General features: G+C 51.9%; 1 protein-coding gene across 1 annotated transcript in view; it reads right to left on the bottom strand.

Annotated features, from left to right (window-relative positions):
* OTOG (otogelin) overlaps positions 1 to 25362 on the bottom strand; it is a 310396-nt gene extending 285034 nt beyond the window's left edge. The window contains exons 1-7 of the mRNA XM_073605993.1: positions 24397 to 25362; positions 24261 to 24318; positions 20203 to 20295; positions 19958 to 20112; positions 18449 to 18570; positions 2758 to 2963; positions 1576 to 1703 (exon numbers count right to left, since the gene is read on the bottom strand). Coding sequence (XP_073462094.1) covers positions 1576 to 1703; positions 2758 to 2963; positions 18449 to 18570; positions 19958 to 20112; positions 20203 to 20295; positions 24261 to 24318; positions 24397 to 25362 — 1728 coding nt within the window. The remainder of the gene's footprint in view (positions 1 to 1575; positions 1704 to 2757; positions 2964 to 18448; positions 18571 to 19957; positions 20113 to 20202; positions 20296 to 24260; positions 24319 to 24396) is intronic.
* Positions 25363 to 25671: the final 309 nt, after the last annotated feature.

Below are 25671 nucleotides of genomic sequence, written 5' to 3'. Positions count from 1 at the left end.
AGAGTGTAGTGGATAGTATAGTAGTCAGTGTAGTATAGTGGTCAGTGTAGTGGACAGTATAGTGTAGTGGACAGTATAGCGGTCAGTGTCGTGGGCAGTATAGTGTAGTGGACAGTATAGTGGTCAGTATAGTGTAGTGGGCAGTATAGTGAACAGTATAGTGTAGTGGGCAGTATAGTGGTCAGTGTAGTGTAGTGGACAGTATAGTGTAGTGGACAGTATAGAGGTCAGTATAGTGTAGTGGACAGTATAGAGGTCAGTATAGTGTAGTGGACAGTATAGTGTAGTGGGCAGTATAGTGGTCAGTGTAGTGGACAGTATAGTGTAGTGGACAGTATAGTGTAGTGGACAGTATAGAGGTCAGTATAGTGGACAGTATAGCGGTCAGTGTAGTGGACAGTAGAGTGTAGTGGATAGTATAGTAGTCAGTGTAGTATAGTGGTCAGTGTAGTGGACAGTAGAGTGTAGTGGTCAGTATAGTGGTCAGTGTAGTGGACAGTATAGTGTAGTGGGCAGTACAGTGGACAGTATAGTGTAGTGGGCAGTATAGTGGTCAGTGTAGTGGACAGTATAGTGTAGTGGACAGTATAGCGGTCAGTGTCGTGGGCAGTATAGTGTAGTGGACAGTACAGTGGACAGTATAGTGTAGTGGGCAGTATAGTGGTCAGTGTAGTGGACAGTATAGTGTAGTGGACAGTATAGCGGTCAGTGTCGTGGGCAGTATAGTGTAGTGGACAGTATAGTGGTCAGTATAGTGTAGTGGACAGTATAGTGGTCAGTATAGTGTAGTGGGCAGTATAGTGAACAGTATAGTGTAGTGGGCAGTGTAGTGGTCAGTGTATTCTAGTGGACAGTATAGTGTAGTGGACAGTATAGAGGTCAGTATAGTGTAGTGGACAGTATAGAGGTCAGTATAGTGTAGTGGACAGTATAGTGTAGTGGGCAGTATAGTGGTCAGTGTAGTGGACAGTATAGTGTAGTGGACAGTATAGAGGTCAGTATAGTGGACAGTATAGCGGTCAGTGTAGTGGACAGTAGAGTGTAGTGGACAGTATAGTAGTCAGTGTAGTATAGTGGTCAGTGTAGTGGACAGTAGAGTGTAGTGGTCAGTATAGGAATCAGGTTGGTTAGTACTATTGTAGGAAGGGAAGGGACAGGACTCAGGGATAGCTAAAAGTCCACAGGTTAGGGGGGCGCAAATTACTTGCCTTGCCCCGGGCGCTGACAACCCACGCTACGCCACTGGGTGGCAGTATAACCCGACTGAGTTTGAATTCCTGTGTCCCTCAATGGACGATGGAGAAATATCTATTGATGGGTAAACATTATCTTAGAATGTGATGATAAGTGCGTGCAGAGAGGGGGAGGGGCACAGGGCCAAGATGGGGAGGGGCACAGGGCCCAGAGGGGAGGGGCACAGGGCCCGGGGGGGCACAGCACAGGGCCCAGAGGGGAGGGGCACAGGGCCAAGAGGGGGAGGGGCACAGGGCCCAGAGGGGCATAGAGCCCATTCCAGACAACAAGGACACCTAGACACCCCCCTCCCCGGTCTCTAGAAGCAGGAGGATGCCGTACCTGTGTCACACGCGGACTTGTCTTGGCACATGGCGGTTCGTACAGTAAAGGAGCAGCGGGGGAGGATTTATGGGGCAGATCTTCTCTCCAGCTGTTCACAAACTCTTCAATGTTTTCTGTCAATTTTCCTGAAGATTTATGAGAGAGAGAAAATGTTATACATACAGATCAATATTCACCGTATGAGAACACGTTATATACATACAGATCAATATTCACCGTATGAGAACACGTTATATACATACAGATCAATATTCACCGTATGAGAACACGTTATATACATACAGATCAATATTCACTGTATGAGAACACGTTATATACATACAGATCAATATTCACTGTATGAGAACACGTTATATACATACAGATCAATATTCACTGTATGAGAACACGTTATATACATACAGATCAATATTCACTGTATGAGAACACGTTATATACATACAGATCAATATTCACTGTATGAGAACACGTTATATACATACAGATCAATATTCACTGTATGAGAACACGTTATATACATACAGATCAATATTCACCGTATGAGAACACGTTATATACATACAGATCAATATTCACCGTATGAGAACACGTTATATACATACAGATCAATATTCACCGTATGAGAACACGTTATATACATACAGATCAATATTCACCGCATGAGAACACGTTATTATTATTATTTATTATTATACAGGATTTATATAGCGCCAACAGTTTGCGCAGCGCTTTCCAATAATATATACACACAGATCAATATTAACCGTATGAGACCGTAACACGGGAACCGCCTTCTTCACATCTCATATATTGCAGGCAGGACGAGGTGTGACACCTCACATATCAAAACTTCTACTCTAGCCAGCAGGTGGAGCCCTCACCATCATTCTCCTTTCCCACTTTAGTGAAAGCCTTTTGTTTATAGAGCTCAATAGCTAAAGCTGCATTGCAGAGATTGCTCCTCTATGACTCCTCCCTAATTCAAGGGATCGGTCCCACATTCCAATCAGACAAAGCCAGTCTCAATGCAGACAGAGAATGCTCTCTTTAGGTAACCCACAGTGCTCTGGGAATTCTGTGTTATGCGGTGGTGGTGGCTCGGCTGATATTTGATAATATTTGGTGTTTCCACATAAAGAACATTCTGGGGGTTCAGGTTGATAAATTTCGGGGTCTCACCGTAGCTGGTCGCCAGATCATCCTGAGGAATCCAGTTATTATTTCCGCAAAGTCCGTGCGTCCTCCCAAAATAATCAGGACTCATCTTCAGATACACGGAGGAGTTCCCATCCCAAGCCATGGAGAAGATGTACTGCTGCCGCACAACCACGTATCCGGAGACGGCTTGGATCTTCACGTTCCCCACTGTGTATGGCAGCCCCACCCTGCAGAGATAACAAGAGATGCGATGAATGGACTGCAGGGTAGATCCCCACCCTTCTCATAATCCCCCCACTCCGCCCATAATTCTCCTCCCACTCCGCCCATAAATACCCCCCCACTCCACCTATAATTCCCCCCCCACTCCACCCATAATCCCCCTCTCACTCTGCCTATAATTCCGCTCCCACTCCGCCCATAATTCTCCTCCCACTCCGCTCATAATTCTCCCCCCACTCCACCCATAATCCCCCCACTCTGCCCATAATTCCCCCCCACTCCGCCCATAACTAACCCCCACTCTGCTCATAATTCCCTTCCCACCCCACTCCTCACATAATTCCCCCACTCCGCCCATAATCCCCCCCCCACTCTGCCATAACTACCCCACTCCGCCTATAACTACCCCCCCAGTCTGCTCATAATTCCCCCCCACTCCACCCATAATTCCCCCCACTCCACCCATAATTCCCCCCCACTCCACCCATAATTCCCCCCCACTCCACCCATAATTCCCCCACTCCGCCCATAACTATCCCACTCCACCTATAACTACCCCCCAGTCCGCTCATAATTCCCCCCCACTCCACCCATAACAACCCCCCAGTCTGCTCATAATTCCCCCCACTCCGCCCATAACTATCCCACTCCACCTATAACTACCCCCCAGTCCGCTCATAATTCCCCCCCAGTCCGCTCATAATTCCCCCCCACTCCGCCCATAACTATCCCACTCCACCTATAACTACCCCCCAGTCCGCTCATAATTCCCCCCCACTCCACCCATAATTCCCCCCCACTCCACCCATAACTATCCCACTCCACCTATAACTACCCCCCAGTCTGCTCATAATTCCCCCCACTCCACCCATAATTCCCCCCACTCCGCCCATAACTATCCCACTCCACCTATAACTACCCCCCAGTCTGCTCATAATTCCCCCCCACTCCACCCATAATTCCCCCCCCACTCCACCCATAACTATCCCACTCCACCTATAACAACCCCCCAGTCTGCTCATAATTCCCCCCACTCCGCCCATAACTATCCCACTCCACCTATAACTACCCCCCAGTCCGCTCATAATTCCCCCCCAGTCCGCTCATAATTCCCCCCCACTCCGCCCATAACTATCCCACTCCACCTATAACTACCCCCCAGTCCGCTCATAATTCCCCCCCACTCCACCCATAATTCCCCCCCACTCCACCCATAACTATCCCACTCCACCTATAACTACCCCCCAGTCTGCTCATAATTCCCCCCACTCCACCCATAATTCCCCCCACTCCGCCCATAACTATCCCACTCCACCTATAACTACCCCCCAGTCTGCTCATAATTCCCCCCCACTCCACCCATAATTCCCCCCCCACTCCACCCATAACTATCCCACTCCACCTATAACAACCCCCCAGTCTGCTCATAATTCCCCCCACTCCGCCCATAACTATCCCACTCCACCTATAACTACCCCCCAGTCCGCTCATAATTCCCCCCCACTCCACCCATAATTCCCCCCCACTCCACCCATAACTATCCCACTCCACCTATAACTACCCCCCAGTCTGCTCATAATTCCCCCCCACTCCACCCATAATTCCCCCCACTCCACCCATAACTATCCCACTCCACCTATAACTACCCCCCAGTCCGCTCATAATTCCCCCCCACTCCGCCCATAACTATCCCACTCCACCTATAACTACCCCCCAGTCCGCTCATAATTCCCCCCACTCCACCCATAATTCCCCCCCACTCCGCCCATAACTATCCCACTCCACCTATAACTACCCCCTGTCTGCTCATAATTCCCCCCACTCCACCCATAATTCCCCCCCACTCCACCCATAACTATCCCACTCCACCTATAACTACCCCCCAGTCTGCTCATAATTCCCCCCACTCCACCCATAATTCCCCCCACTCCGCCCATAACTATCCCACTCCACCTATAACTACCCCCCACTCCACCTATAATTCCCCCCCCACTCCACCCATAATCCCCCTCTCACTCTGCCTATAATTCCGCTCCCACTCCGCCCATAATTCTCCTCCCACTCCGCTCATAATTCTCCCCCCACTCCGCTCATAATTCTCCCCCCACTCCACCCATAATCTCCCCCACTCTGCCCATAATTCCCCCCCCACTCCACCCATAACTAACCCCCACTCTGCTCATAATTCCCTTCCCACCCCACTCCTCACATAATTCCCCCACTCTGCCCATAACTACCCCACTCCACCTATAACTACCCCCCAGTCTGCTCATAATTCCCCCCACTCCACCCATAACTATCCCACTCCACCTATAACTACCCCCCAGTCCACTCATAATTCCCCCCACTCCGCCCATAACTATCCCACTCCACCTATAACTACCCCCAGTCCGCTCATAATTCCCCCCCACTCCACCCATAACTATCCCACTCCACCTATAATTCCCCCCACTCCGCCCATAACTATCCCACTCCACCTATAACTACCCCCCAGTCTGCTCATAATTCCCCCCACTCCACCCATAATTCCCCCCACTCCACCCATAACTATCCCACTCCACCTATAACTACCCCCCAGTTCGCTCATAATTCCCCCCACTCCACCCATAATTCCCCCCACTCCGCCCATAACTATCCCACTCCACCTATAACTACCCCCCAGTCCGCTCATAATTCCCCCCCACTCCACCCATAACTATCCCACTCCACCTATAACTACCCCCTAGTCTGCTCATAATTCCCCCCCACTCCACCCATAATTCCCCCCCACTCCACCCATAACTATCCCACTCCACCTATAACTACCCCCTAGTCTGCTCATAATTCCCCCCCACTCCACCCATAATTCCCCCCCACTCCGCCCATAACTATCCCACTCCACCTATAACTACCCCCTAGTCTGCTCATAATTCCCCCCCACTCCACCCATAATTCCCCCCCACTCCACCCATAACTATCCCACTCCACCTATAACTACCCCCCAGTTCGCTCATAATTCCCCCCACTCCACCCATAATTCCCCCCCACTCCACCCATAACTATCCCACTCCACCTATAACTACCCCCTAGTCTGCTCATAATTCCCCCCCACTCCACCCATAATTCCCCCCCACTCCACCCATAACTATCCCACTCCACCTATAACTACCCCCCAGTCCGCTCATAATTCCCCCCCACTCCACCCATAATTCCCCCCCACTCCACCCATAACTATCCCACTCCACCTATAACTACCCCCCAGTCCGCTCATAATTCCCCCCCCACTCCGCCCATAACTATCCCACTCCACCTATAACTACCCCCCAGTCTGCTCATAATTCCCCCCCACTCCACCCATAACTATCCCACTCCACCTATAACTACCCCCCAGTTCGCTCATAATTCCCCCCACTCCACCCATAATTCCCCCCACTCCGCCCATAACTATCCCACTCCACCTATAACTACCCCCCAGTTCGCTCATAATTCCCCCCACTCCACCCATAATTCCCCCCCACTCCACCCATAACTATCCCACTCCACCTATAACTACCCCCTAGTCTGCTCATAATTCCCCCCCACTCCACCCATAATTCCCCCCCACTCCACCCATAACTATCCCACTCCACCTATAACTACCCCCCAGTCCGCTCATAATTCCCCCCCCACTCCGCCCATAACTATCCCACTCCACCTATAACTACCCCCCAGTCCGCTCATAATTCCCCCCACTCCGCCCATAACTATCCCACTCCACCTATAACTACCCCCAGTCCGCTCATAATTCCCCCCCAGTCCGCTCATAATTCCCCCCCACTCCACCCATAACTATCCCACTCCACCTATAATTCCCCCCACTCCGCCCATAATTCCCCCCCACTCCGCCCATAACTATCCCACTCCACCTATAACTACCCCCCAGTCTGCTCATAATTCCCCCCACTCCACCCATAATTCCCCCCACTCCACCCATAACTATCCCACTCCACCTATAACTACCCCCCAGTTCGCTCATAATTCCCCCCACTCCACCCATAATTCCCCCCACTCCGCCCATAACTATCCCACTCCACCTATAACTACCCCCCAGTCCGCTCATAATTCCCCCCCACTCCACCCATAACTATCCCACTCCACCTATAACTACCCCCTAGTCTGCTCATAATTCCCTCCCACTCCACCCATAATTCCCCCCCACTCCACCCATAACTATCCCACTCCACCTATAACTACCCCCTAGTCTGCTCATAATTCCCCCCCACTCCACCCATAATTCCCCCCCACTCCGCCCATAACTATCCCACTCCACCTATAACTACCCCCTAGTCTGCTCATAATTCCCCCCCACTCCACCCATAATTCCCCCCCACTCCGCCCATAACTATCCCACTCCACCTATAACTACCCCCTAGTCTGCTCATAATTCCCCCCCACTCCACCCATAATTCCCCCCCACTCCACCCATAACTATCCCACTCCACCTATAACTACCCCCCAGTTCGCTCATAATTCCCCCCACTCCACCCATAATTCCCCCCACTCCGCCCATAACTATCCCACTCCACCTATAACTACCCCCCAGTCCGCTCATAATTCCCCCCCACTCCACCCATAACTATCCCACTCCACCTATAACTACCCCCTAGTCTGCTCATAATTCCCCCCCACTCCACCCATAATTCCCCCCCACTCCACCCATAACTATCCCACTCCACCTATAACTACCCCCCAGTCCGCTCATAATTCCCCCCCACTCCACCCATAACTATCCCACTCCACCTATAACTACCCCCCAGTCCGCTCATAATTCCCCCCCAGTCCGCCCATAATTCCCCCCCACTCCTCCCATAACTATCCCACTCCACCTATAACTACCCCCAGTCCGCTCATAATTCCCCCCCACTCCGCCCATAACTATCCCACTCCACCTATAACTACCCCCCAGTCCGCTCATAATTCCCCCCCACTCCACCCATAATTCCCCCCCACTCCACCCATAACTATCCCACTCCACCTATAACTACCCCCCAGTCCGCTCATAATTCCCCCCAACTCCGCCCATAACTATCCCACTCCACCTATAACTACCCCCCAGTCTGCTCATAATTCCCCCCACTCCACCCATAATTCCCCCCACTCCACCCATAATTCCCCCCCACTCCACCCATAACTATCCCACTCCACCTATAACTACCCCCCAGTCTGCTCATAATTCCCCCCACTCCACCCATAATTCCCCCCACTCCGCCCATAACTATCCCACTCCACCTATAACTACCCCCCAGTCCGCTCATAATTCCCCCCCACTCCGCCCATAATTCCCCCCACTCCGCCCATAACTATCCCACTCCACCTATAACTACCCCCCAGTCTGCTCATAATTCCCCCCACTCCACCCATAATTCCCCCCACTCCGCCCATAACTATCCCACTCCACCTATAACTACCCCCCACTCCGCCCATAAATACCCCCCCACTTCACCTATAATTCCCCCCCCACTCCACCCATAATCCCCCTCTCACTCTGCCTATAATTCCGCTCCCACTCCGCCCATAATTCTCCTCCCACTCCGCTCATAATTCTCCCCCCACTCCACCCATAATCCCCCCCACTCTGCCCATAATTCCCCCCCACTCCACCCATAACTAACCCCCACTCTGCTCATAATTCCCTTCCCACCCCACTCCTCACATAATTCCCCCACTCCGCCCATAATCCCCCCCCCACTCTGCCATAACTACCCCACTCCACCTATAACTACCCCCCAGTCTGCTCATAATTCCCCCCCACTCCACCCATAACTATCCCACTCCACCTATAACTACCCCCCAGTCTGCTCATAATTCCCCCCAGTCCGCTCATAATTCCCCCCCACTCCACCCATAACTATCCCACTCCACCTATAACTACCCCCCAGTCTGCTCATAATTCCCCCCAGTCCGCTCATAATTCCCCCCACTCCGCCCATAACTATCCCACTCCACCTATAACTACCCCCAGTCCGCTCATAATTCCCCCCCAGTCCGCTCATAATTCCCCCCCACTCCACCCATAACTATCCCACTCCACCTATAATTCCCCCCCACTCCGCCCATAATTCCCCCCCACTCCACCCATAATTCCCCCCCACTCCGCCCATAACTATCCCACTCCACCTATAACTACCCCCCAGTCTGCTCATAATTCCCCCCACTCCACCCATAATTCCCCCCACTCCACCCATAACTATCCCACTCCACCTATAACTACCCCTCAGTTCGCTCATAATTCCCCCCACTCCGCCCATAACTATCCCACTCCACCTATAACTACCCCCCAGTCCGCTCATAATTCCCCCCCACTCCACCCATAACTATCCCACTCCACCTATAACTACCCCCTAGTCTGCTCATAATTCCCCCCCACTCCACCCATAATTCCCCCCCACTCCACCCATAACTATCCCACTCCACTTATAACTACCCCCCAGTCCGCTCATAATTCCCCCCACTCCGCCCATAACTATCCCACTCCACCTATAACTACCCCCCAGTCCGCTCATAATTCCCCCCCAGTCCGCTCATAATTCCCCCCCACTCCACCCATAACTATCCCACTCCACCTATAACTACCCCCCAGTCTGCTCATAATTCCCCCCCACTCCACCCATAACTATCCCACTCCACCTATAACTACCCCCCAGTCTGCTCATAATTCCCCCCCACTCCACCCATAATTCCCCCCCACTCCACCCATAACTATCCCACTCCACCTATAACTACCCCCCAGTCCGCTCATAATTCCCCCCACTCCACCCATAATTCCCCCCACTCCGCCCATAACTATCCCACTCCACCTATAACTACCCCCCAGTCCGCTCATAATTCCCCCCCAGTCCGCTCATAATTCCCCCCCACTCCACCCATAACTATCCCACTCCACCTATAACTACCCCCCAGTCTGCTCATAATTCCCCCCACTCCGCCCATAATTCCCCCCACTCCGCCCATAACTATCCCACTCCACCTATAACTACCCCCCAGTCCGCTCATAATTCCCCCCCACTCCACCCATAACTATCCCACTCCACCTATAATTCCCCCCCACTCCGCCCATAATTCCCCCCCACTCCACCCATAATTCCCCCCCACTCCGCCCATAACTATCCCACTCCACCTATAACTACCCCCCAGTCTGCTCATAATTCCCCCCCACTCCACCCATAATTCCCCCCACTCCACCCATAACTATCCCACTCCACCTATAACTACCCCCCACTCCGCCCATAAATACCCCCCCACTCCACCTATAATTCCCCCCCACTCCACCCATAATCCCCCTCTCACTCTGCCTATAATTCCGCTCCCACTCCGCCCATAATTCTCCTCCCACTCCGCTCATAATTCTCCCCCCACTCCACCCATAATCCCCCCCACTCTGCCCATAATTCCCCCCCACTCCGCCCATAACTAACCCCCACTCTGCTCATAATTCCCTTCCCACCCCACTCCTCACATAATTCCCCCACTCCGCCCATAATCCCCCCCCACTCTGCCATAACTACCCCACTCTGCCCATAACTACCCCACTCCGCCTATAACTACCCCCCCAGTCCGCTCATAATTCCCCCCCACTCCACCCATAATTCCCCCCACTCCGCCCATAACTATCCCACTCCACCTATAACTACCCCCCAGTCTGCTCATAATTCCCCCCCACTCCACCCATAATTCCCCCCACTCCGCCCATAACTATCCCACTCCACCTATAACTACCCCCCAGTCCGCTCATAATTCCCCCCCACTCCACCCATAACTATCCCACTCCACCTATAACTACCCCCCAGTCTGCTCATAATTCCCCCCACTCCACCCATAATTCCCCCCACTCCGCCCATAACTATCCCACTCCACCTATAACTACCCCCCAGTCTGCTCATAATTCCCCCCACTCCACCCATAATTCCCCCCACTCCACCCATAATTCCCCCCACTCCGCCCATAACTATCCCACTCCACCTATAACTACCCCCCAGTCTGCTCATAATTCCCCCCCACTCCAACCATAATTCCCCCCCCACTCCACCCATAACCTCCTCACTCCGCCCATAACTACCCCCACTCCACCCATAACTACCCCCCCACTCCGCCTGTAACGAAACGTCCCCCACTCTGCTTGAGTGCTTTCGTCATTGACCACTTCCTCCCAATCTGAATATAGATATCAGATATTCCAACCGCTCACAAGCACAAAACAAGACGATACTTGTTTAGTTGCTGAACATGGACTGTTTATTAGAACCGAAATACAAGTCTTATATACAGTAGAAGAGGAGATCCCCCTCCTGCTCATATTACTCTAACAATACACCTGTAACCAGAAACCTAATTAACATGAGCTAATTAACTAATCCCTTAAAGCAGCCGATGCGACTCCATGTCCTCCGAGTATTGTATGATTAATCAGGATTTCACTACAGGTCAGACTCGTTGTCACCGAGCTTCACACAGTACATTATACATTATCATAAGTATAAATACAGGACATTTTCTCACAATAGCAGGAGCTCCACTAGGAGTCGCCCGTCTCCTACATTGTACAAAGGACAATGTGATCAGCCCTCTCTACTAACATGATGAGTTCAGAATCAAACAAACCAAGAATAGTCTTCACATATATCCTGGGAGATATTGTGGAGAAATATTACTGTCCCATTTTAAGCAATCCAAGATATATTTTCTCACTCACCCTGTGCCAGGATAGCACAGGGTGACTTAGACATAAGAGGTGTATGGGGAGCTGAAACAAGGGCATCCCATACTTTCCAAGGGATTCTGAGTTCCATGGGCCCTCCCGTCATACCGCCCATAATTCCCCTACTCCGGCCATAATTACCGCACTCCGCCCATAATTACTGCACTCTGCCCATAACTACCCCATTCTTTCCATAACTACCCCCCACTCCGCCCATAATTCCCCCCCACACACTCCGCTCATGCAGTATATACAGTATCTGACAAAAGTAAGTACACCCCTCAGTGACATTTGTGTAAATCTTTTCTTCTATCTTTTCATGTGACAACACTGAAGAAATGACACTTGTCTACAATGTAAAGTAGTGAGTGTACAGCTTGTATAACAGTGTAAATTTACTGTCCCCACAAAATAACTCAACACACAGCCATTAATGTCTAAACCGCTGGCAACAAAAGTCAGTACACCCCTAAGTGAAAATGTCCAAATTGGGCCCAAAGTGTCAATATTTTGTGTGGCCACCATTATTTTCCAGCACTGCCTTAACCCTCTTGGGCATGGAGGTCACCAGAGCTTCACAGGTTGTCACTGGAGTCCTCTTCCCCTCCCCCATGATGACATCACAGAGCTGGTGGATGTTAGAGACCTTGCGCTCCTCCACCTTTCGTTTGAGGATGTCCCACAGATGATCAATAGGGTTTAGGTCTGGAGACATGCTTGGCCAGTCCATCACCTTTACCCTCAGCTTCTTTAGCAAGGCAGTGGTGGTCTTGGAGGTGTGTTTGGGGTGGTTATCATGTTGGAATACTGCCCTGCGGTCCAGTCTCTGAAGGGAGGGGATCATGCTCTGCTTCAGTATGTCACAGTCACAGTGATCTGTAGCCCCCCAGTGCCGGCAGCACTCATGTACCCCCAGACCATGACACATGACACTCCCACCACCATGCTTGACTGTAGACAAGACACACTTGTCTTTGTCCTCCTCACCTGGTTGCCCCCACACACGCTTGTCACCATCTGAACCAAATACGTTTATCTTGGTCTCATCAGACCACAGGACATGGTTCCAGTAATCCATGTCCTTAGTCTGCTTGTCTTCAGCAAACTGTTTGTGGACTTTCTTGTGCATCATCTTTAGAAGAGGCTTCCTTCTGGGATGACAGCCATGCAGACCAATTTGATGCAGTGTGCGGCGTATGGTCTGAGCACTGACAGGCTGACCCCCCACCCCTACAACCTCTGCAGCAATGCTGGCAGCACTCATACGTCTATTTCCCAAAGACAACCTCTGGATATGACGCTGAGCACGTGACCTCAACTTTTTTGGTTGACCATGGCGAGGCCTGTTCTGAGTGGAACCTGTCCTGTTATACCGCTGTATGGTCTTGGCCACCGTGCTGCAGATCAGTTTCAGGGTCTTGGCAATCTTCTTATAGCCTAGGTCATCTTTATGTAGAGCAACAATTCTTTTTTTCAGATCCTCAGAGAGTTCTTTGCCATGAGGTGCCATGTTGTACTTCCAGTGACCAGTATGAGAGAGTGAGAGCGATAACACCAAATTTAACACACCTGCTCCCCATTCACACCTGAGACCTTGTAATACTAACGAGTCACATGACACCGTGGAGGGAAAATGGCTAATTGGGCCCAATTTGGAGATTTTCACTTAGGGGTGTACTCACTTTTGTTGCCAGCGGTTTAGACATTAATGGCTGTGTGTTGAGTTATTTTGAGGGGACAGTAAATTTACACTGTTATACAAGCTGTACACTCACTACTTTACATTGTAGACAAGTGTCATTTCTTCAGTGTTGTCACATGAAAAGATAGAAGGAAAGATTTACACAAATGTCACTGAGGGGTGTACTTACTTTTGTCACATACTGTAGATGATCTCTACTGTCCATCATTACCAAACCCCCATCTCCTCATTCTTCTTGTAGGACCCCCTCATTTCTCTACCAGCCCCCCTCATTCCTCTAGCAGGACCCCCCCTCATTTCTCCAGCAGGACCCCCCCTCAGTTCTCTACCAGCCCCCCTCTCATTTCTCTAGCAGAACCCCCCCTCCTCTAGCAGGATCCCTCATTTCTCTATCAGGACCCCACCATCCCCTCATTTCTCTATCAGGACCCCCTCCATTTCTCTAGTAGGACCCCCCCTCGTTTCTCTATCAGGACCCCCCATCCCCTCATTTCTCTAGTAGGACCCCCCTCATTTCTCTAATAGGACCCCCCCATTTATATAGTAGGACCCCCCTCATTTCTCTAGTAGGACCCCCCTCATTTCTCTAGTAGGACCCCCTCTCATTTCTGTAGTAGGACCCCCCTCATTTCTCTATCAGGACCCCCCTCATTTCTCCAGCAGGACCCCTCTCATTTCTCTATCAGGACCCCCCTCCATTTCTCTAGTAGAACCCCCCATTTCTATAGTAGGACCCCCACCCTCAATTCTCTAGTAGGACCCCTCATTTCTATAGTAGGACCCCCCTCATTTCTATAGTAGGACCCCCCTCATTTCTCTATCAGGGCCCCCTCCATTTCTCTAGTAGGACCCCCCCTCGTTTCTCTATCAGGACCCCCCATCCCCTCATTTCTCTAGTAGGACCCCCCTCATTTCTCTAATAGGACCCCCCCATTTATATAGTAGGACCCCCCTCATTTCTCTAGTAGGACCCCCCTCATTTCTCTAGTAGGACCCCCTCTCATTTCTCTAGTAGGACCCCCCTCATTTCTCTATCAGGACCCCCCTCATTTCTCCAGCAGGACCCCTCTCATTTCTCTATCAGGACCCCCCTCCATTTCTCTAGTAGAACCCCCCATTTCTATAGTAGGACCTCCACCCTCAATTCTCTAGTAGGACCCCTCATTTCTATAGTAGGACCCCCCTCATTTCTCTAGTAGGACCCCCCTCCTCATTTCTCTAGTAGGACCCCCCTCATTTCTCTAGTAGGACCCCCCTCATTTCTCTAGTAGGACCCCCCTCATTTCTCTAGTAGGACCCCCCTCATTTCTCTAGTAGGACCCCCCTCATTTCTCTAGTAGGACCCTCCCTCATTTCTCTAGTAGGACCCCCTCATTTCTCTAGTAGGACCCTCCCTCATTTCTCTAGTAAGACCCCCCATCATTTCTCTAGTAGGACCCCCTCATTTCTCTAGTAGGACCCTCCCTAATTTCTCTAGTAGGACCCCCCTCATTTCTCTAGTAGGACCCCCCTCATTTCTCTAGTAGGACCCTCCCTCATTTCTCTAGAAGGACCCCCTCATTTCTCTAGTAGGACCCTCCCTCATTTCTCTAGTAGGACCCCCCTCATTTCTCTAGTAGGACCCCCCTCATTTCTCTAGTAGGACCCCCCTCATTTCTCTAGTAGGACCCTCCCTCATTTCTCTAGTAGGACCCTCCCTCATTTCTCTAGAAGGACCCCCTCATTTCTCTAGTAGGACCCTCCCTCATTTCTCTAGTAGGACCCCCCTCATTTCTCTAGTAGGACCCCCCTCATTTCTCTAGTAGGACCCCCCCTCATTTCTCTATCAGGACCCCCTCCATTTCTCTAGTAGGACCCCCCCTCGTTTCTCTTTTAGGACCCCCCATCCCCTCATTTCTCTAGTAGGACCCCCCTCATTTCTCTAATAGGACCCCCCCATTTATATAGTAGGACCCCCCTCATTTCTCTAGTAGGACCCCCCTCATTTCTCTAGTAGGACCCCCTCTCATTTCTGTAGTAGGACCCCCCTCATTTCTCTAGTAGGACCCCCCTCATTTCTCTATCAGGACCCCCCTCATTTCTCCAGCAGGACCCCTCTCATTTCTCTATCAGGACCCCCCTCCATTTCTCTAGTAGAACCCCCCATTTCTATAGTAGGACCCCCACCCTCAATTCTCTAGTAGGACCCCTCATTTCTATAGTAGGACCCCCCTCATTTCTCTAGTAGGACCCCCCTCCTCATTTCTCTAGTAGGACCCCCCTCATTTCTCTAGTAGGACCCCCCTCATTTCTCTATCAGGACCCCCCTCATTTCTCTAGTAGGACCCCTCTCATTTCTCTAGTAGGACCCCCCTCATTTCTCTAGTAGGACCCTCCCTCATTTCTCTAGTAGGACCCCCTCATTTCTCTAGTAGGACCCCCCTCATTTCTCTAGTAGGACCCCCCTCATTTCTCTAGTAGGACCCTCCCTCATTTCTCTAGAAGGACCCCCTCATTTCTCTAGTAGGACCCCCTCATTTCTCTAGTAGGACCCCCCTCATTTCTCTAGTAGGACCCTCCCTCATTTCTCTAGAAGGACCCCCTCATTTCTCTAGTAGGACCCTCCCTCATTTCTCTAGTAGGACCCCCCTCATTTCTCTAGTAGGACCCCCCTCATTTCTCTAGTAGGACCCTCCCTCATTTCTCTAGAAGGACCCCCTCATTTCTCTAGTAGGACCCCCTCATTTCTCTAGTAGGACCCCCCTCATTTCTCTAGTAGGACCCTCCCTCATTTCTCTAGAAGGACCCCCCTCATTTCTCTAGTAGGACCCCCCTCATTTCTCTAGTAGGAACCCCCTCATTTCTCTAGTAGGAGTTGGACCCCCCTCATTTCTCTAGTAGGACCCCCCTCATTTCTCTAGTAGGACCCTCCCTCATTTCTCTAGAAGGACCCCCTCATTTCTCTAGAAGGACCCCCTCATTTCTCTAGTAGGACCCTCCCTCATTTCTCTAGTAGGACCCTCCCTCATTTCTCTAGAAGGACCCCCTCATTTCTCTAGAAGGACCCCCTCATTTCTCTAGTAGGACCCTCCCTCATTTCTCTAGTAGGACCCTCCCTCATTTCTCTAGAAGGACCCCCTCATTTCCCTAGTAGGACCCCCCTCATTTCTCTAGTAGGACCCCCCTCATTTCTCTAGTAGGACCCCCCCCATTTCTCTAGTAGGACCCCCCTCATTTCTCTAGTAGGACCCCCCTCATTTCTCTAATAGGACCCCCCCCCCCCATTTATATAGTAGGACCCCCCCTCATTTCTCTAGTAGGACCCCCTCATTTCTCTAGTAGGACCCCCTCTCATTTCTGTAGTAGGACCCCCCTCATTTCTCTATCAGGACCCCCCTCATTTCTCCAGCAGGACCCCTCTCATTTCTCTATCAGGACCCCCCTCCATTTCTCTAGTAGAACCCCCCATTTCTATAGTAGGACCCCCACCCTCAATTCTCTAGTAGGACCCCTCATTTCTATAGTAGGACCCCCCTCATTTCTCTAGTAGGACCCCCCTTCTCATTTCTCTACTAGGACCCCCCTCATTTCTCTATCAGGACCCCCCTCATTTCTCTAGTAGGACCCCCCTTATTTCTCTAGTAGGACCCCCCTCATTTCTCTAGTAGGACCCCCCTCATTTCTCTAGTAGGACCCCCCTCATTTCTCTAGTAGGACCCTCCCTCATTTCTCTAGTAGGACCCCCCATCATTTCTCTAGTAGGACCCCCTCATTTCTCTAGTAGGACCCCCCTCATTTCTCTAGTAGGACCCTCCCTCATTTCTCTAGAAGGACCCCCTCATTTCTCTAGTAGGACCCCCTCATTTCTCTAGTAGGACCCACCTCATTTCTCTAGTAGGACCCTCCCTCATTTCTCTAGAAGGACCCCCTCATTTCTCTAGTAGGACCCTCCCTCATTTCTCTAGTAGGACCCCCCTCATTTCTCTAGTAGGACCCCCTCATTTCTCTAGTAGGACCCCCTCATTTCTCTAGAAGGACCCCCTCATTTCTCTAGTAGGACCCCCCTCATTTCTCTAGTAGGACCCTCCCTCATTTCTCTAGAAGGACCCCCTCATTTCTCTAGTAGGACCCTCCCTCATTTCTTTAGTAGGACCCCCCTCATTTTTCTAGTAGGACCCCCCTCATTTCTCTAGTAGGAACCCCCTCATTTCTCTAGTAGGAGTTGGACCCCCCTCATTTCTCTAGTAGGACCCCCCTCATTTCTCTAGTAGGACCCTCCCTCATTTCTCTAGAAGGACCCCCTCATTTCTCTAGAAGGACCCCCTCATTTCTCTAGTAGGACCCTCCCTCATTTCTCTAGAAGGACCCCCTCATTTCTCTAGAAGGACCCCCTCATTTCTCTAGTAGGACCCTCCCTCATTTCTCTAGTAGGACCCTCCCTCATTTCTCTAGAAGGACCCCCTCATTTCCCTAGTAGGACCCCCCTCATTTCTCTAGTAGGACCCCCCTCATTTCTCTAGTAGGACCCCCCTCATTTCTCTAGTAGGACCCCCCCCCTCATTTCTCTAGTAGGACCCCCCTCATTTCCCTAGTAGGACCCCCCTCATTTCTCTAGTAGGACCCTCCCTCATTTCTCTAGTAGGACCCCCCCATTTCTCTAGTAGGACCCTCCCTCATTTCTCTAGTAGGACCCCCCATTTCTCTAGTAGGACCCCCCCATTTCTCTAGTAGGACCCCCTCATTTCTCTAGTAGGACCCCCCCATTTCTCTAGTAGGACCCCCCCATTTCCCTAGTAGGACCCCCTCATTTCTCTAGTAGGACCCCCCCATTTCTCTAGTAAGACCCCCCTCATTTCTCTAGTAGGACCCCCCATTTCTCTAGTAGGACCCCCCATTTCTCTAGTAGGACCCTCCCCATTTCTCTAGTAGGACCCCCCCATTTCTCTAGTAGGACCCCCCTCATTTCTCTAGTAGGAGTTGGACCCCCCTCATTTCTCTAGTAGGACCCCCCTCATTTCTCTAGTAGGACCCCCTCATTTCTCTAGTAGGACCCCCCACCCCCTCAGTATAATGTGGTGAAGGTCGTAGCCACTTACCTGACGTTGTTATGAAGGACAATTCGGTTCTGTAAGGTAATTTCCCCAATTCCAGCAAAGTAGAGACTGAGGGAGCGCAGACAGGAGTACGGGAGGGGGCCGCAGTCCCCATCATTGTGTACCTGCAGGGGAGACACAAAGCTCATCAACCTATAATAAATGTCCAGCATGCTGGCAATTCTCTGCAAGGAAAATCATACAAATGTAATGGATTGTTCTGATGTCCTTGTGGAGGAGAACATGAAAGACAGATTGGAAGGAGGGGACCGGAGTGAGCTGGGCTGTGATTGGTCAGGATAGAAGGAGCTGGGTTGTGATTGGTCAGGATAGAAGGAGCTGGGCTGCAATTGGTCAGGATAGAGTGAGCTGGCCTGTGATTGGTCTGGATAGAGTAAGCTGACCTGGGATTGATCAGGATAGAGTGAACTGGGTTGTGATTGGTCAGGATAGGGTGAGCTGGCCTGGGATTGGTCAGGATAGAGTGAGCTGGGCAAGGATTGGTCAGAATAGGGTGAGCTGCCACTGGGTATACATCCCCAGAACAGATTGGTCTGACAGATACAATTTGAAGATCCAACCTCCAATCCATTAAAAGTAAGAATGCCACTAACCAATCACAGACATCACAGCACTGACCAATCACAACTAATGGGAATTGGGAAATCTGGGAATTGATTAGGGAATCTGGGAAACGATTGGGAATCTGGGAAATGAACGGGGAACCAGGGAATTGATCTCGGAATTTCAGAAATGATCGGGGAATTTGGGAAATAATTGTGGAATCTGGGAAATAATTGGGAATTGATTGGGGAATCTGGGAATTGATTGGGGAATCTGGGAAACAATTGGAAATCTGAGGATTGATTGGGGAATCTGGGAAACAATTGGAAATCTGAGGATTGATTGGGGGATCTGGGGATTGATTGGGGAATCTGGGAAACAATTGGAAATCTGAGGATTGATTGGGGAATCTGGGAAACAATTGGAAATCTGAGGATTGATTGGGGAATCTGGGAAACAATTGGAAATCTGAGGATTGATTGGGGAATCTGGGAAACAATTGGAAATCTGAGGATTGATTGGGGAATCTGGGAAACAATTGGAAATCTGAGGATTGATTGGGGGATCTGGGGATTGATTGGGGACTCTGGGAAACAATTGGAAATCTGAGGATTGATTGGGGGATCTGGGGATTGATTGGGGAATCTGGGAAACAATTGGAAATCTGAGGATTGATTGGGGGATCTGGGATTGATTGGGGAATCTGGGAAACAATTGGAAATCTGAGGATTGATTGGGGAATCTGGGAAACAATTGGAAATCTGGGGATTGATTGGGGAATCTGGGAAACAATTGGAAATCTGAGGATTGATTGGGGAATCTGGGAAACAATTGGAAATCTGGGGATTGATTGGGGAATCTGGGAAACAATTGGAAATCTGAGGATTGATTGGGGAATCTGGGAAGGTGTTTTTCGGTCATCCGATCTCTCTGCCTCATTTCTCGGACCTGGATGGCGAAGCTGGGCTCGTCGGGGTCGCTGTGTCGCAGGAGGTCGTAGGTGGATGTTCCCGGGTAATAATAATAAACGCCATCAAAGGTTTCATAGTGATATTGTCCCCACGTGCGGCAAATGTTCTCTCTGTCAGCTCCAGTGTTGTAGACTGTGGGATGACAAGACATGAGGAACAGATGAGGAGGACAAGCCACACACACGACAATTGGATGAGATTCTCAGAAAGACACACAAGTACCTATCTGACAACGCGATCCCGAGGCGTTATACCGGCCGCAATCACAGAACTTCTTCTGGACACATTCCCCGCCATTGAAGCATGGAAGCAGCTCTGTGGAGACACAGGACACAGAGATGAGGGGACACAAGGGGACATGAGGGGACATAGGGGGACACACTGGAAATGAGGGGACATGAGGGGAGACCAGAGACAAGGGGACATGAGGGGATACTGGACATGAAGGGACATCAGACATGAGAGGACACCAGACATGAGAAGACACCGGACATGAGGGGACAACGGACATGTGAGGACAACAGACATGAGGGAACACCAGACATGAGGGAACACCAGACATGAGGGGACACCAGACATGAGGGGACACCAGACATGAGGGGACACCAGACATGAGGGAACACCAGACATGAGGGAACACCAGACATGAGGGGACACCAGACATGAGGGGACACTAGACATGTAGGGGCAATGGACATGAGGAGACACAAGGGGACACCGGATATGAGGGGATATCAGACATGAGAGGACACCGGACACGAGGGGACATAAGGGTACACCGGACATGTGAGAACAACAGACATGAGGGGACACCAGATATGAGGGGACACTGGACATGAGGGGACACCAGACATGTGAAGGCACCAGACATGAGGGGACACCAGACATGAGGGAACACCAGACATGAGGGAACACCAGACATGAGGGAACACCAGACATGAGGGGACACCAGACATGTAGGGGCAATGGACATGAGGAGACACAAGGGGACACCGGATATGAGGGGATATCAGACATGAGAGGACACCGGACACAAGGGGACATAAGGGTACACCGGACATGTGAGAACAACAGACATGAGGGGACACCAGATATGAGGGGACACTGGACATGAGGGGACATCAGACATGAGGGGACACCAGACATGAGGGGACACCAGACATGTGAAGGCACCAGACATGAGGGGACACCAGACATGAGGGGACACCAGACATGTGAAGGCACCAGACATGAGGGGACACTAGACATGTAGGGGCACTGGACATGAGGAGACACAAGGGGAAACTGGACATAAGGGGATATCAGACATGAGAGGACACCGGACATGAGGGGACATGAGGGTACACTGGACATGTGGGGACACTAGACATGTGGGGACACCAGACATGAGGGGACACAAGGGGACACAAGGGGAAACTGGACATGAGGGGACATAAGACATGAGAGGACACCGGACATGAGGGGACACAAGACATGAGGGGACACCGGACATAAGGGGGCACCAGACATGTGGGGACACCAAACATGTGGGGACATCAAACATGAGAGGACACCAGACATGTGGGGACACTAGACATGAGGGTACATCAGACATGAGGGGACATCAGACATGAGAGAACACCAGATATGAGGAGACACTGGACATGAGGGGACACCGGACATGTGGGCACATCAGACATGAGAGGACATGAGGGGACACCAGACATGAGAGGACATGAGTGGACACCAGACACGAGGGGACGCCGGACATGAGGGGACACTGGACATGAGGGGACATCAGACATGAGAGGACACCGGACATGTGGGGACACCAGACATGAGGGGACACCAGACATGAGGGGACACCAGACATGAGGGGATATCAGACATGAGAGGACACCGGACATCAGGGGACATGAGGGTACACTGGACATGTGAGAACAACAGACATGAGGGGACATCAGATATGAGGGGACACTGGGGCATGTAAGGGGCACCAGTCATGTGGGGGCACTGGACATGAGAAGACACTGGACATGAGGGGACACAAGGGGACACTGGACATGAGGGGACATCAGACATGAGATGACACCAGACATGAGGGGACACCGGGCATGAGGGGACACCAGAAATGTGGGGGGCACCAGACATGTGGGGGCACTGGACATGAGAGGACACAAGGGGACACTGGACATGTGGGGACACCAGACATGTGGGGACACCAAACATGTGGGGACACCAAAAATGAGAGGACATCAGACATTTGGGGACACTAGACATGAGGGGACACCAGACATGAGGAGACACTGGATATGAAGGGACACCAGACATGTGGGGACACCAGACATAAGGGGATATGAGGGGACACTGGACATGAGGGGACACCAGACATGAGGGGACACCAGACATGAGATAACATGAGGGGACACCAGACATGAGGGGACAAAGAACAAGAGGTAACATGAGGAGACAAGGGACAGGAGGAGACACCGGACATGAGAGGACATGAGAAGACATAAGAGGACTCTGGACGAGAGGACATGTGGGGACACGAAAAGACATGAGAGGACACCGGACATGAGGAACACCGGACACGAGGGGACACAAGGAGACATCGGACATGAGAGCACATCACACATGAGGGGACATGAGGAGACACTGGACATGAGAGGACATCACACATGAGTGGACATGAGGAGACACTGAACATGAGGTGACACTAGCAGACAATGGACATGAGGGGACACAAGGAGACACCGGACATGAGAGGACAACACATGAGGGGACATGAGGAGACACCAAACATGAGGTGACACGAGGAGACACCGAACATGAGAGGACATGAGAAGACATGAGAGGACACCGGACGAGAGGACATGTGGGGACACAAGAAGACAAGAGAGGACACCGGACATGAGGAACACCGGACATGAGGGGACACAAGGAGACATCGGACATGAGAGCACATCACACATGAGGGGACATGAGGAGACACTGGACATGAGAGGACATAACACATGAGGGGACATGAGGCGACACCGAACATGAGGTGACACGAGGAGACACCGAACATGAGAGGACATGAGAAGACATGAGAGGACACTGGACGAGAGGATATGTGGGGACACGAGAAGACATGAGGACATGAGGGGACACCGGACATGAGGGGACACAAGGAGACACTGGACACGAGAGGACATCACACATGAGGGGGCATGAGTAGACACTGGACATGAGGGGACACAAGGAGACACCAGTCATGAAGAGACACAGGACATGAGAGGATATGAGAGGACATCAGTCATGAGGGGACATGAGAGGACATGAGAAGACATGAGAGGACACCGGATGAGAGGACATGTGTGGACACGAGAAGACATGAGGGCACCGGACATGAGGGGACACAAGGAGACACCAGACATGAGAGGACACCACACATGAGGGGACACAAGGAGACACCGGTCATGAGGAGACACCAGACATGAGGGGACATGAAAGGACACCAGACATGAGGGGACATGAGAGGACATGAGAAGACATGAGAGGATACCGGACATGAGGGGACACTAGACACTGGACATGAGAGCATAAGGGGACAACGGACATGAGGGGACACTTGGCACAAGGGGACACAGGACAGAAACATGAGGGGGAACTCCACCATCACTGGGTTCTCTCTGATTTTAGCAGAAGATCCACCTCAGAAAAACTGTGTAGAGTGCATGCCAGGGGCCACATTCCTGCTACTGAGGGCCACACTAACCTCTTCCTTTAAAGGAATACTAATTATAAAATAGGAATAGAACCTTTTCCATATTTGCTTTATATTAGATGATTGAAGTCTGAGAACACCTGGCAGGTGCAGCCCGGTTCCTCAGATGTGGGAGGAACTGCTGGAGGAATTCATAAATGGTGAAGTGACCCGGAAAGCAGTCCTCGTCTCCCGGGAACGGAGGTCAGAGGTCCGTGAATTAAACCTTTGAAAAGGCGACTTTCATTAGGCAGGAATTGGCAGTAGACGTATCATGTGACTCATTTTATGAGCTTATTAATCAGAAAAGGCCGATGATGGTGCTCAGTGACATTTCCAGAGATGACCCCTCATATATATTATCTCCACTTTAATAAAGGGCGCTGCCTATCCGAAAACTGTACCAGACTGGGAGGGAGAGGGGAAGAGGACCTGTCTTGTAGCAAGAGACAACCTCATTAGACTCCCCTCTTGTTCTCGGGATCCCTGGGCCTGTTGGTGGTGGGGGGGCTGCAATATCTGGGCAGAAGATGCTTCCAATTTATCTTACCACACTTCACCCGCGGTGCTTTCCTCTCCGCCGCCGCCACTCTGTACACTTCTGATTCCTGGAAAGAGAAGAGAGATCATTAGACTTTTCTCCATCTAATCAGCAAGATCTGCAATATTCTTCCTTCTCCGCTAACTGCTAGAGGAAGAAGGCTGTCAGCAACCACCAGAGGCCCCCCCGGGTGAGCCGCCAGAGGACAGGACCCTGGGTGAGCCGCCAGAGGACAGGCCCCCGGGTGAGCCGCCAGAGGACAGGCCCCCGGGTGAGCCGCCAGAGGACAGGCCCCCGGGTGAGCCGCCAGAGGACAGTCCCCCGGGTGAGCCGCCAGAGGACAGTCCCCTGGGTGAGCCGCCAGAGGACAGGCCCCCGGGTGAGCCTCCAGAGGACAGGCCCCCAGTTGAGCCGCCAGAGGATAGGCCCCCGGATGAGCTGCCAGAGGACAGGCCCCTGGGTGAGCTGCCAGAGGACAGGCCCCTGAGTGAGCTGGAAGAGGACAGGCCCCCAGATGAGCCGCCAGAGGATAGGCCCCTGGGTGAGCCGGAAGAGGACAGGCCCCCGGGTGAGCCGCCAGAGGATAGGCCCCTGGGTGAGCCGGAAGAGGACAGGCCCCCAGATGAGCCGCCAGAGGATAGGCCCCTGGGTGAGCCGCCAGAGGACAGGCTCCCAGGTGAGCCGGAAGAGGACAGGCCCCTGGGTGAGCCGGAAGAGGACAGGCCCTTTGGTGAGCCGCCAGACAGGCCCCCGGGTGAGCCGGAAGAGGACAGGCCCCTGGGTGAGCTGCCAGACAGGCCCCCGGGTGAGCCGGAAGAGGACAGGCCCCCAGATGAGCCGCCAGAGGACAGGCTCCCAGGTGAGCCGGAAGAGGACAGGCCCCTGGGTGAGCCGGAAGAGGACAGGCCCTTTGGTGAGCCGCCAGACAGGCCCCCGGGTGAGCCGGAAGAGGACAGGACCCTGGGTGAGGTGCCAGACAGGCCCCCGGGTGAGCCAGAAGAGGACAGGCCCCTGGGTGAGCCGGAAGAGGACAGGCCCCCGGGTGAGTGGGAAGAGGACAGCCCCCTGGGTGAGATGGCAGAGAGGCCCCCGGGTAGGGTTGCCACCTCATCCCTTTAAACCCGAACACATATTCATTACACAGCTTCTGTGGCTGATTAAGGTGGTAATTAAACTCACTTGCTGGCAGAGGACAGGCCTCTGGGCGAGCTGGAAATTCCTTAACATCACAGCCTGGCAGGGCTGTACACAAGGGCGGTATAGGGGGGCATTATAGGGGGCGGTATAGGGGGGCGGTATAGGGGCGGTATAGGGGGGCGGTATAGGGGGGCGGTATAGGGGCGGTATAGGGGGCCGTATAGGGGGGCAGTAAACATGCAACTTCACTTCAGGCTGCAGAGAAAGCACTATTTGTTTTTAA

Source organism: Aquarana catesbeiana, linkage group LG11 (assembly GCF_042186555.1).
Source record: "Aquarana catesbeiana isolate 2022-GZ linkage group LG11, ASM4218655v1, whole genome shotgun sequence".
NCBI lineage: Eukaryota > Metazoa > Chordata > Amphibia > Anura > Ranidae > Aquarana > Aquarana catesbeiana.
Note: the sequence above shows the minus strand (reverse complement) of the source record. Positions and strands in the feature narration are given on the sequence as shown.